At 43.3% G+C, this 13705-nt stretch overlaps 1 protein-coding gene across 1 annotated transcript in view; it reads left to right on the forward strand.

Moving 5' to 3' along the window:
• LAPTM4B (lysosomal protein transmembrane 4 beta) overlaps nucleotides 1–13705 on the forward strand; it is a 79680-nt gene that overhangs the window by 31173 nt on the left and 34802 nt on the right. The window contains exons 3-4 of the mRNA XM_075828043.1: nucleotides 1589–1662; nucleotides 5723–5845. Coding sequence (XP_075684158.1) covers nucleotides 1589–1662; nucleotides 5723–5845 — 197 coding nt within the window. The remainder of the gene's footprint in view (nucleotides 1–1588; nucleotides 1663–5722; nucleotides 5846–13705) is intronic.

The raw sequence follows: 13705 nt of genomic DNA on the forward strand, positions 1-13705 counted from the left end.
TCAGCTATGGGGGCATTATACTGTGTGGGGGGCATTATACTGTGTGGTGGCTTTATACTATGGGGGGCATTATACTGTGGGGGCATTCATGGGGTCTGTCAGGCAAGGCAGCTGGGCATAGGCGTGCGCAGGTGTCTGGTGGTGTTGGGGATGGGTAGGGGGGCCAAAGCTGAATTCTTTCACCAGGGCCCATGAGCCTTTAGCTATGCCCCTGTGGGCCGGCACAGTCCAGTCACCTGACCTCAAAAAGGACAGCAGTCCTGGCTCCTAATTGGATGTGAAATCTAAAGGCCTATTAGTTTATTATTATTTACAGTGTATTTAAATGAGTGTTTTTTTTCTTAAGTTTTTATTTTGCTTTTTCAAAACAAAAAGTGACCTAAAAAAAAAACGAGAAAAAAAAAACAACCAACTCATATATATACACACCCATACCCATATAGGAGTGGTCTAACCATACGGGCATTAACACCCAGGGATGTCGGGGCCAGAAGGGGCAAATGGCCGCTGAGCCGCATGCATTAAAGTTTATGTGAAAAGGCTGCAAAAAAAGAAAGAAAAAAAACAAGCGATAAATGCAGCTCAGTTAATGGCTCATATTTATTGAAAATGTATTTTGGGCCAATGAAATTGGAAAGGCGCACACCTCATAATTTATTTGATCGTTTGGTCGACAGCCATTCCTCCCCACTCCCCTAAACAGATGCACCCGAGGCTCAGCTGAGCATGTATATGTGTTCAACAGGTAGAAGGGAGAGCCACTGCCAGACTTCTCTGACAACGGCTTGTCTACTAAGGAAGAAAAGGATCGGGCATGTTGAAATTTAACATGCCCGACAATTCTCTCCCCAACATCCGCCGTTGAGGAAGAGTCGGGAAGCCGCTGTACACGTTAGTTGGTCAGCCATTCCTGCTGAAGTTGGTGAATTCGGCGGACATACTGTACATCTAATGTCTTTAACCAGCTTAAAAAATGAAAAGTTGCTGACCTCTTCAAAACAAAAGCGACTGTCTAAAAGTGTGTTCAAGTTCTTTCATTATTCTTATAACTTGTGCTGTTAAAACTCACGCACATGACAGAGCTCTGTGCATAAAGCCTGTATGAGTCCTTAGTACAGAGCCATACAGCATCTATACACTGCCGTACAGGCCCCTGACACTGCGGTACAGCCTCTGTACACTGCCAAACAGCCTCTATACACTGCCATACAGCTGCCATACACTGCTACAGAAAATACCTCCGGACATATGGAGTCCAATAGAGCGTGCCAGAATTTTTGCAACAATCCGACAGAAAAAACCCTGTATGCCCCCGTATGAAATTGGAGGTATACAGAGGCACAGCAGATGCCTCATGTACTTCTACGGCAGTCCTAAAACAGAATATATACATAATATAGACGTGCGCATGAGACCTTAGTCTCATTTTATTGCTTTGTTGCTTTTTTACATTACATACCGATTATATAATATCACATACAGATTATATAATATCACATACAGATTATATAATATCACATACAGATTATATAATATCACATACAGATATTGTTAATCTTGTCTGTTCTGCTTTTTATCTTTCTTCCAGATATGTGCATCGCTACTTCAATTTCACTCTTAATGATTCTTATCTGTGCAATGGCCACATATGGCGCCTACAAGGTAAATTAAAGGTTTCGTTTTGCCTCATCTGAATGCTACCTTAACTCTTCTACGTCACACCACTCTCCTTGGGCCTTCTTAGGGCCCATTCACACACACGTTTAGTAGCACTTTTTGCTGTTTTTTAGGGGCTAAAACTTTGTGGCCAGATATTTATCAGGAGTTTATAGCAAAATATAAGAATGTCTATATACACAGAGTTTTGGTTTGTGGCGTTTTGGGGACCAGTGGTGTTTTTATCAAAATGCAGCTTGCTCAAGGTATTCAAAAACACCTGGAAATATCCAGCTGTATCGATCACATCTAAGTTCATCGATAAAAACTGGATCCTGCGTGTTAGAGATACGCAGGACCCGCTAGCACCGAAGCCGTCAGTCCTGCTGACTTGACAGATTCGGGTTTCAATGTAAGATACAGCTTCTATGTATCCAGGATACATAGAAGCTGTATCTCAAAAAGTAAACATTTTTTAATAAAAAACAAAGTTGCATTAAACACTATAATACATTGTTTTAGTAAAAAAAAAAAAGTCTTCAAAAGTTTAGCCTTTAAGAATATATTATATTCTTGTACATTTCTGGAGATATTGGGCACATAGTGATAGATTATTAGGTCTCTTTAGTTTAGCACTTGCGGTTAGTTTCATAATAGCAGTTTATGAGATAGATAATCTTATAATTCTTTTGGTAATTCATAAATTTGCATAGAAGCTGCAGACACAAAACGGTTGAATATTTGTAATCAAGACGGTTTGTAAAGTAGCTTCTTTCAAGAATGCAAAGATGGACAACATTTTTAAAATGATACAGAAACGGGGTTTCTAGATTTAGGTAAATACAGTTTATACATTCTATAATGAAAAATGATTACATTTTCTAATTAACTTTGCATGTAAATTCCTCACCATTGTCAAAATTTATGCTTGCTGTCAGTGAATCAAAACATTCTTGTCTACATTCAGAGGCTTTAAACCCATCCTGATCATGTCTCACACAGGTGCACATCTTTTCACTGGCAGCAAGCAGAAATCTTGAAAATGGCGAGGAGTTGAATTACAAAGTTCACTGAAAAATGGCAAAACCACGGAAACCCCGACAGAACCCATTATAATTCAATGCGTTCATCAGGGGCCGCTGGGATTCGTTGTATAATTGTGAACGGAAGTCAGATGTGAACAGATCCTTATACATAATGCCAAATTACCCTTTATAAGTAGGCAAACTAGATTGACAAACTCCATGTAAACAAATTCCTGTAGCTATGGGATTCTCCATACACTAAACCAATAAAGCGCCATACGTACGCATTTTTACACTCATATTACGCTCGTCTGAAAACGGCCTTAGATAAGACATACACTGAGGTTACAAGATGTTATACAAAACAATTTTTTTTTTTTTATAAAAATGTAAATTCTAGAGGTATTCCAGCCATTAAAGGAGTTTTCACAGAGTTTTAATATTGATGAAGGCCTATCCCTGGGATAGGTCAGCAATATCAGATCGGCTGGAGTCTGACTCCTGGCATCCCTTACTTGAATGGGACTGGAGCTGTAATTCAAGGCAAAACCGCTACGGATGTGCACGGCGATGTTTCGGGTACAATATGAATAGGCCGCAGTATTCGTCACTGTGGACCCTTCAGTCAGCTGATCGGTGGGGGTACGAGGAATTTTTTTTTAAATCAAACCAGTTTTTATTAATAATACAACATATATCATACATCTCATGTACATTAACTTGGTTCCAACCGTCAATACATTTTCAGTTTTGTACAACATATACAGTTATATGTATCATAACTCCCACTTCCCTCCATCCCAACTCCCCCCCCCCCCCCCCCGCAGTACCTCCTCCTTTCCCTGACTCCTATAACCATTCTCTCTCCTGCCTCCTACTGATATATCCATACTTGCCTCCTGATCATTCCACCTTAAGGTGTATTCTACCTCCCTGCAGTGCCATAATTGTGTTCCCATTTTGCCCATTGCTTATCGTATTTGTGTATTGCCCCACGTTTTAGGTATATCCGATGTTCCAATGCCACCGTGTGATTAACGTATTCCACTAGCTCAGACCCCTCCGGGGGATCCGCATTCAACCAATATTTTGCTATTAGTTTCCTAGCATGATACAAAACCTTTTTTATGGCCAGTAATTCAGCTCCATCACCTCCCTCCTCCCCCATGCAGCCCAACACATAGATCTTAGGTTCCAACGGAAAATCTCTCCCAAATACCCTCGCTACCATGCCTCCAACCTCCTTCCAGTAATCATTCAGCTTCGGACAACTCCAGAACATATGCTTCATGTCTGCCCCCTCAAACAAACACCTGGGACACTCCTACGTTGGTCTGAGTCTCATTTGCATTAACACCTTAGGTGTCCTGTACACTCTATGTAGGAGAAAAAGTTGTGACCTCCTGTGTGCTACATTAATGGAGAGCATTTTGGGCGATTCCAGTATCTCCTCCCACTCATCATCAGTTATATTCCCCACATCCTCTTCCCATTTGCATCTGATCACCCCCATCGGGTCTCCAAGGAATTTGGAAAGTAATGTACCATAAATCACAGAAATAATCCCTTTAGTGTCTTTTGCTCCCAATACCTGCTCCATCACTCCCATAGTAGAGCAGCCCAAGTCCACCAATCTACCCTGGGCCTGCGCCGCATGCCGCAACTGGAGGTATTGATAAAACATCCGATGTGGGAGTCCAAACTCCTCCTGTAACTGTGAGAACAATTTGAGACTTCCCCCCTCATATACCTGGTATACATATCTGACCCCAGCTTGTTCCCACTCCTGAAAGCCGTCCAAGATATGGAATTCCCATAAGTATGGATTATCCCATAGAGGCATATAATTGGAGCACCCAGTAACGCCCAGCATTTTTTTGCATTCCCACCAGACCCTATGTATCAATAGCAAAGTCGGTTTCCCTTTCGCCTCCCTCCTCAGTTTATGAGACTCCATTGCCTCTAGTATATCCTCGCCCCGACTCAAATGATGCACCAGTTTCCCACTAGAGTCCCACTCTTCCCTATTCTTCCAACCTTTAAAATGTTGTGCTTGGGCTGCTAAGTAATATATCCACGCATTTGGAATAGCTAATCCTCCCTTTTCCGTTGGTAATTGTAATTTTTCCAATTTAATCCTGGGGATCCCCCTTTTCCACACTAAGTCCCTAAACAGATTATGTATTCTCCTGAACCAATATTTAGGCAACCACACTGGGGCATTATGCACCACATAAAGAACCTGAGGCATCAGAATCATTTTAATCAGGTTTGCTCTTCCTAGCCCTGAAAGTGGTAGTCCAAGCCATATTCTGGTCTTATCTTTTAGTTTGTCCAATAATGGTTTCACATTCAGCGCAACAAAATCCTGCACCCTCCCCGAGACCTTAATCCCCAGATATTTAAATTCCTTAACACAAGGTACAGCAATTCCCCCCACCACCAGTGGCCCCTCCAATGGTTTGAGTGGCAGCAATGTCAACTTACTCCAATTAATTTGAAAGGGGTACGAGGAATTTGATCCCCACCAATCTGATATTGATGACCCATCCTAAGGATAGGCCATCAATATAAAAGTCCTGAAAAACCGCTTAAGGACTGTTTTTATCTTCATTGTGGCTTTACGTTTATAACCGGAATCTGTCATACGATAAATTCCAACAATGCCCCATGGACTCCATTGACTAATGGGATCTGTCTGAGTTCTGTTCGGGTCTCCGTCATTTGGACAGCAAGAATAGCGACAGAACCGCAGACGGAGGCTTCGACCGCAGGTGTGAAAAGAGCCTTACATCAATGGATGTTTTGACTGCTCTACAAATGTATGAGAGGTATAGAAACAGATGCGCATGCTCAGCTACCACTCCATACAACTCCTCCCAACCGCAGCCATCATTGAGAGAAGGATGGAGTGGAGCTCCCCATTTCAGCGATCTACAGAATTATATTTAACACTTATTCCATGGATAGGGGATAAATGTAACTGGCTGGAAAACAGTGAATTTGTGAGATTTTAACTGCTTTTCTCTTATTCCATGTAGCAACACGCAGCTTGGATTATCCCATTTTTTTGTTACCAAATATTTGACTTTGCTCTCAATTCTCTGGTTGCTGTCAGTGTGCTTGTCTACCCTAACACCATTCAGGACTACCTGCGACAACTGGTAAATATGTCCTTTTCTGCATTCTTATTTGCTAAGTGCTGTTGACTGTTCCTGATCTGCCCAGAAAGTTAAAGCGTGCCTACTGTTATATTATTTGTGCATAAATCAGTAGTAACATGTGAATGTATAAAACTTTAAGGCAAAGTCACATCTTCCATATGTTCCATACACTCAACCCTGTGTTTAGTCTGATCCTGCGGTAGTGTGTTCCTCTCCCCCCTTTTCTTGCTAACCTACAGACAGTAAAAGAGGAGGGGATAGACGGAAATAACACATGACTTCAGGATCAGACTACACACTTGGTTTGTTTGTAGTCTGTAGCCATGGATTCACATAATAGGAGCATAGGAGCTGTAAACCCAGGAGTGGCTTTTTTTTTTTTGATGCGTTGGAGCAATAAAACATGGGCTGCAAAAGTGGACAAATTATAACACTCACAGATATATATGTAAAAAGACATTTTGTGAAAGTGATTCTTACTTTTTACAACGTAAAAGTCCAAGCCTCCAGGGAAAACATCCGCTGTACTCAGTACCTGAACACGGGGGGAATCCAATTGAAGACTGTACAGAGAGGTCTCCAGCATTCTGCTAAATGGGCAGGAGCTGTAGATATAGCCGATAGCTACAGAGCACTGACTGAGGTGGGGTGTGGCTTTGACAACTTCTGCTGCTTCAGAGCTGTGCAGCAGCAGTTTTTTTCCCCCTGGGGGGCCTGGACTTCTGCTGGACTAACGCCCCTAGTAAATGGGCATTTGGGTTGATTTTTGTGTCAAACTGAGGAACAATGTATGTTAAGTGACCCATGTGGGACTATCAGTGCATGTTGGGAGTTGTAGTTTAAAAGCGCTTGAGAGCCACGTGTTGAAGACCCCTGCATTAAGCTATGAAAATATTTCTCTGTAGTTCAGATGTTTCTCTATATGATATGTAAGACCATGAATTCTGATTCCTCTTGCTTTGGCGATCTTTGTGACCAAGTATCATGTGTCAGATGTATGGATATCTAGACAGTCACTTAACCTTGAAACATGTCTCCATAACATGACTCGCAGGTTAAAAGCGGTTCTCTGTCTCAATGACCATCACAAATGTGAAAGCTTTGCTGTTTTACAGATCTGCAAGAATCCGATTTTATTGCTATTTTTGTAATGGGTTTTTGTTTAATTCATTTCCACATGGATCTCGGCCAACATTCTCCTCTGCGGTGTCTGGTTTTCATAAATCGTGTTTGTTAAGGTTTGGATGTCTTCCCAAGCAGGATCTTTAATATCTCCTGCAATCACACAGTCCCCTTCTGCTTCACCTACAAATGGTAGCAAAGAATGAGTTTTATGTCATTTAAGTATTCTCGTGTGTCACCGGGTGTTCTCCAGCTACTCGCTTTTAAATTCGTGTTTGATGAAGGTTTTTCCCAGAAATAGGTTGACACAGTTTTATTAAAGGGGTTAAATGAGATTACAAGAAAGGCGTACTTTTTTCCCCCATAAACAGTGCCACTCATGTCCATGGTCCGTGTCTGATTTTGCAGCTTAGAACCATTTCACCTGAATGTAGTTGAGTTGCAATACCAAACACAACCCGTGGACAAGAGTGCCATTGTTTCAGAAAAAAGAGAGAGAAGAAAAACGAAGACTTGTTTTTAGTTCTCTACAACCCCATGAGCCCTCATTTCTGGACCCTCATCCATGAGTGGATACAAAGAGCATCTCTCTCTGGAGGACCCATCCCATCTGTGCATTACATGGACAACCCATTATTTTAATTGGAAATTGTGTAATGCTTAATTTCCCCTGGTGGTGGAACTTCAGGGGATTTGAACAATTGCTGCCAAGATCCCTCACAGATTTCAGCTGATTACAAGGGATCAATACAGCAGAAAGGGATTGTCCAAAGCATAGAAACCCGTTTAAAGGGACAACTGATGACCTGTGGGGGTCCGCAACCCGCACCCCGCACCGATCAGCCACTCTTGCAGCCTTCGAGCACCAGAAGTCCATGCCGGAAGCAGATGGCCCCGGTCACAGAATAGCGGCCGAGCTGCAGCACTATGCAATGTACAGCGCCAACTGCTTCCGGCTCCGTACATTGCATACTGTGCAATGATATCTGGTGCCTTCAGGCAGCCAGAACAGCTGATCAGTTTGGGGTCCAGGTGTCGGACCCACACCGATCATATACTGATGACCTATCCGGTGGATAGGTCATCAGTTGTCCGGTAGTGGTCACCTATTTCACATATTAAACCAGCAATACCTGGTGGTAGTGGGTGAAAAATCATTTCTATATAACATATAATTGTCTTCTTAGTCGGCTCTGTAGCTTTAGTATTCAGTTTTTTGTGTTCCCACACCATTTGCTAATGAGCGTAAAAGGTTCATACCTTCGTTTGAAAAGAGTCATATCTTCATTCCTCAAGTCTTTCCGAGTTTACCGGCCTCCTTACTTTTGATTGACAGCTCCTCGCCTTCCCACAGCATACAAAATCCCGCGCTTGTGCATTGATGTCCTCTTCTGGTATGTGCGCCCAAAGGGACACCGGATTATTACAATAAAAAGCGCAAAATGTTTGCAGACCGTTATTTACAGTCGGAGGAGGAGTTTAGGAGAGGGGATAACGCAGAGGCATAGCTAAATCTCATGGGCCCCGATTCAAAAGTTCTTATTGGGTCCCCCCCCCCCGCCCCGCAAACTTCTCGTGGCCGACGGTCCTCAGCTTTCAGCTGCATTGCTGGGTCTCCTAAGTGACCCAACAATGCAGCACTAGCAGCCAGGGGCGTCACTAAGGTCTTAAAATGTCAGGGGAAATAGCCCCAATACATATGTGTCCGCCCAAAAAAAATGTGTGTATAGGAGACAGCATAGCATATCTATAGCACTACGACCCTATAAACTATTGATAGGATTAGATACAGTGGCTCAGCAGACAGTATCACACATGATAGGATTAGATACAGTGGCTCAGCAGACAGTATCACACATTATAGGATTAGATACAGTGGCCCAGCAGACAGTATCACACATGATAGGATTAGATATAAGGCCCAGCAGACAGTATCACACATGATAGGATTAGATACACTGCCTCAGCAGACAGTATCACACATGATAGGATTAGATACAATGGCTCAGCAGACAGTTTCACACATGATAGGATTAGATATAGGGCCCAGCAGATAGTATCACACATGATAGGATTAGATACAGTGGCTCAGCAGACAGTATCACACATGATAGGATTAGATACAGTGGCTCAGCAGACAGTATCACACATGATAGGATTAGATACAGTGGCTCAGCAGATAGTATCACACATGATAGGATTAGATACAGTAGCTCAGCAGACAGTATCACACATAATAGGATTAGATATAGGGCCCAGCAGACAGTATCACACATGATCGGATTAGATACAGGACTCAGCTCGCTGACATTGCGGCTCCAGTGCTGGACCCAGGAAAGGTAAGAATAATAATTTTTCTTCTTTATGTGTTACTGATTATTTTTGTGTGTTTGTGTTTTTTTTACAGGTTCGGTTGTTGGACTTCGGATACGAGGACTTCAATGTCAGCGTTTTTTTATTTTTTATTTCAATAAAATATTTTTTGTATGTGCTTGTATCTTTTTAAACTTTATTATCACTGCCTTAGTAATGTCCGCTGGCTGATTAACAACCTCCATTACTAAGGTGGGGCTTAATGTGTGTCGGTGCAAAGGCCAACACTAGCCCCCATTATTACCCCGGTACCCACCGCCACCAGGGGTACTGGGAAGAGCCGGGTACGAACCAGTACCCGACCATCTGTAGTGACGGGCAGGCACCGTGGCGGCTGCAGGCTGGTAGTATTCGGCTGGGGAAGGCCAAAAACAGTGGCACCTACCACCCTGGTAATGCTGCCTGCTGCTGCTGTGTTGTATCTGGCTGGTTATGAAAATTGGGTGGACCCCACATCGTTCTTTCCAATTATTTTTTATTTTATTTTTTTTAAATGACGTGGGGTCCCCCACATTTTTCATAACCAGCCAGATACAATAAAGCAGCAGCAGCCTAGCATCATCAGGGTGGGAAGGGCCACTGTTTTTGGCCTTTCCCCTCCTGATAATACCAGCCTGCGGCCGCCCCAGTGGCCGACCATCACTACAGATGGTCAAGTACTGGATGGTACCCGGCTCTTCCCAGCACCCCTGGTGGCGGTGGGTACCGGGGTAATAAAGGGGGTTAGTGTTAGCCTCTGCACCGGCTAACACTAAGCCCCGCCTTAGCAATGGATGCTGTCAATCAGCCGGTGGCCATTACTAAAGCGGTAGTAATATAGTTTAAAAAAAAACCACAAAGACATAGAAAAAATATTTTATTGAAATAAAAAAACCCACACAACCCTCATTAACCATTTTATTGATAATAAAAAAAAAGCCGTAATCGAAGTAGTCCTGGAATCCGACGTAGTGCAACGACCGAACCTGTAAGAAAACACACAAAAAAAAGATTAGTAACACATGTGTTAGGCTTAGATACAGGGCCCATTTGTGATACTGTCTGTGGGACCCTGTATCTAAGCCTACCACAAGGTAGGCTTAGATACAGAGTCCAGCAGACAGTAATCTTATACAGTATAAGATTACTGTATGCTGGGGCCCTGTATCTAAACCTACAGTGTGGTAGCCTTATATACAGGGCCCATCAGACAGGATCACACATGGGCCATGTATCTGAGCCTACCATGTGATTGGCTTAGATACAGGGCCCAGCAGACAGGATCCTACATCGTAGGCTTAAAGGGGTTGTCCAGTCCCTAAACATTGATGGCCTATCCTCAGGATAGGCCATCAATAGCTGATGTGTCGGGGTCCGTCTCCCGGGACCCAAAAATCACCTGTTTTGAAGTGGCCGCAGCACTCGTACGAGAGCTGCTTCCCCTTCATTTCGCTACTCGCTCACACTGTGAATCGCCGACTCCGATTCACAGTGTGACCGGGATGAAGTGACCGGAATGAAGGGGAAGCAGCTCTCGTACGAGTGCTGCGGCCCCTTCAAAACAGCTGATTGGCGGGTCCTGGGAGTCGGACCCCGCCAATCAGCTTTAGCAGTCAGGGATACTAATCTTACCTTCCTCTTTAGCCGCGGCGGAAGTTCTGTCCTCTCGATGTTGTGTGCGGCGCATAGCGCTTGACGTCAGGACCTCCGCTGCGATCCGGAACCAGGATGGTAAGTACAGTCTGTTACTATAGTAACGGACCCGCGGCCCGAGTTACTATAGTAACTTTTTATTGATGTGGTGCGGGGGGCCGTGGGCAATTGCGACCGCTGCGACCCCTATAGCTACGCCACTGGGATAACGGTAATGAACTTTTGATAGCAGCGGCCAGTGAGGGATAAGTTCAATAGGTGAAATGCTGGTGAAAGGTTCCCTTTAAGTAATAAAAAAAAGTGTATTTTATTATAATTATCATTTCGAGCCGTTCCTTTCACCAATACTTTGTACATCACATTGCCAGGAACCACGAATACAGGTAGAGGTCTGTACTTGTTTATATGTAAAATATTTATGAAAGAGAAATGTGCCAAATTAAAGCCCATAAAAATCCATTTAAAAGCAAGCACCTAAAAATTAACAGGTATTATGAAGCATGTAAACAAATGTGTCAAGCCTTTCTCCATTTGTTACATAACGTGGGTGACATTGCAAAATTACAAAAAGTCAGACTTTCTTAGGCTGGGTGCACATGGTGCGTTTTTGTTGCCTTTTTAGCACTATGTGAACGAAACCTGAGGCTTTTTGGAAGTCATCCATAAAGTCATGTTGTGGTAATGTCACTAGTTTATTAACGCCCTATCTCCTAACTAATCTAATAGGCGCTATGATGCTGATAACTACAGTGTGATTTTTATTTATTTTTTTAAAACTTTTATCATTTGCAAAGTTATGATAAAATATGCTAATGTGGCTCTAAGAGCGAAATGGGAAGTGACTTTCTTTTTACTTTGGGTGGTGTAATGTTTTCTGTATGACGCTGTCCAATCAGCAAACAGCTTCTTCCCCTTCCCTGCCGAGCAACACAGCGTGATCATATAGTATACAGCTTCCATTCCTGACTGTGTATTCAACTGGCAATATCTCCAGTTGTGTCACAGCTAGAACTGCGATCCTGGTGATATATGAAAGATTAGAATCTCATCTTTCATATGCCACCAGAACTGTTTTAGGTGGACCACAGTCTGAGATATGGCTGTTTAAAGTGTCCCCTTTCCCTCCAGCCTCAGTCTCTCACACTGTGTGAAGCAGCTTCATGCTGATAGGACAGATCAGAGGCTGTGAGGTATCTCCACCTATAGGAAAATCGCTGGTGTTGACACCCACTTTTATAGTATGCCCTCATTTGCATACTTAGAAAAAAGCTCATAACTTTTATAATAATAAACTTTTTGGGACACAATTTTCACTAGTATTATCAGTGTGACATCGCCTATTAGGTTAGCTGGGAGATTGGGCATTACTAAAGTAGTGACAGCCTCTTTAACGGTGACTTGTGCGCCAACAAATGTTGCAGTGCAGCATCAACCTTAGGGCGGATTTACACGAACGTGATTTACGTCCGTGCAACCCACGTGGTTTTCACGCGGGTCGCACGGACCTATGCTAGTCTATGGGGTAATGCAGACTGTCCGTGATTTTTGCGCAGCGTGAGTGCACATCACGCACTCATTGAAGTCAATGGGTGCGTGAAAATCACGCACGCCACACGGAAGCACTTCCGTGGGACGCGCGTGATTCGCGCAACAGCAGTAAAAGAATGAATGTAAACAGAAAAGCACCACATGCTTTTCTGTTTACAAACATCCAAACGGAGTGTCATAATGATGGCGGCTGCGTGAAAAGCACGCAGCCACGCATCATATGATGATGACACACGGAGCTGACAAGTGCCTTTTGCGCACGCAAAACGCCGCGTTTTTTGCGTGCGCAAAACGCACACGTTCGTGTAAATCCACCCTTAAAGCGAATGTCCACGCTTGAATACCATTTTGTTTTTTGTTTTTTCTTTCATCTAAAAATTCTAATTACTGTTCTGATTAATTTCTTAGTATATCTTTATTTGTTTTAAGCCCAGATAACACACTGCTTTTTAGCAGTATTTATCTCATGTGAGTTGCTGTTTTTTTTTTGTTTGTTTTTGGAATGTTTCTTTTTTTTTTTGAGCCAGAGAACAGAGCAAAACACACACACAAAAAGTAAATAAAAAAATGTCACATCAATTTCTGTTTCTATAACAGATCCGCTTAAGACAAAAACAGTGCGTTTAGTATCCTTTCCAACACTAAGGCTATGTTCACACGGAGTATTTTGCCGAGTTTTTTGACGCGGAAACCGCGTCGCAAAAGTCGGCAAAAACGGCCCGAAAACGCCTCCCATTGATTTCAATGGGAGGCGTCGCCGTCTTTTTCCCGCGAGCAGTAAAACTTCCTCGTGGGAAAAAGAAGCGACATGCCCTATCTTCGGGCGTTTACGCCTCTGACCTCCCATTGACTTCAATGGGAGGCAGAGAAAGCGTATTTCACGGTGTTTTATGCCCGCGGCGCTCAATGGCCGCGGGCGAAAAACGGCACGAAAATCGCAGCGAAAATCGGCGTGCAGGGAGAGGAAAATCTGCCTCAAAGTTCCAAACTGAATTTTGAGGCAGATATTCCTCCTCCAAAATACTCCCTGTGAACATAGCCTAAGGCCGGTTTCACACAGAGTTTTTTGCAGGCAGAAAATTCTGCCTCAAAATTCCGTCTGGAATTTTGAGGCAGATTTTGATCTGCCTGCACATCGTTTGCCGCGGTTTTCGCCCGCATCCATTGAGCGCTGCAACAAAAAAC

The sequence above is a fragment of the Rhinoderma darwinii genome, chromosome 5, assembly GCF_050947455.1.
Source record: "Rhinoderma darwinii isolate aRhiDar2 chromosome 5, aRhiDar2.hap1, whole genome shotgun sequence".
Classification (NCBI taxonomy): Eukaryota; Metazoa; Chordata; class Amphibia; order Anura; family Rhinodermatidae; genus Rhinoderma; species Rhinoderma darwinii.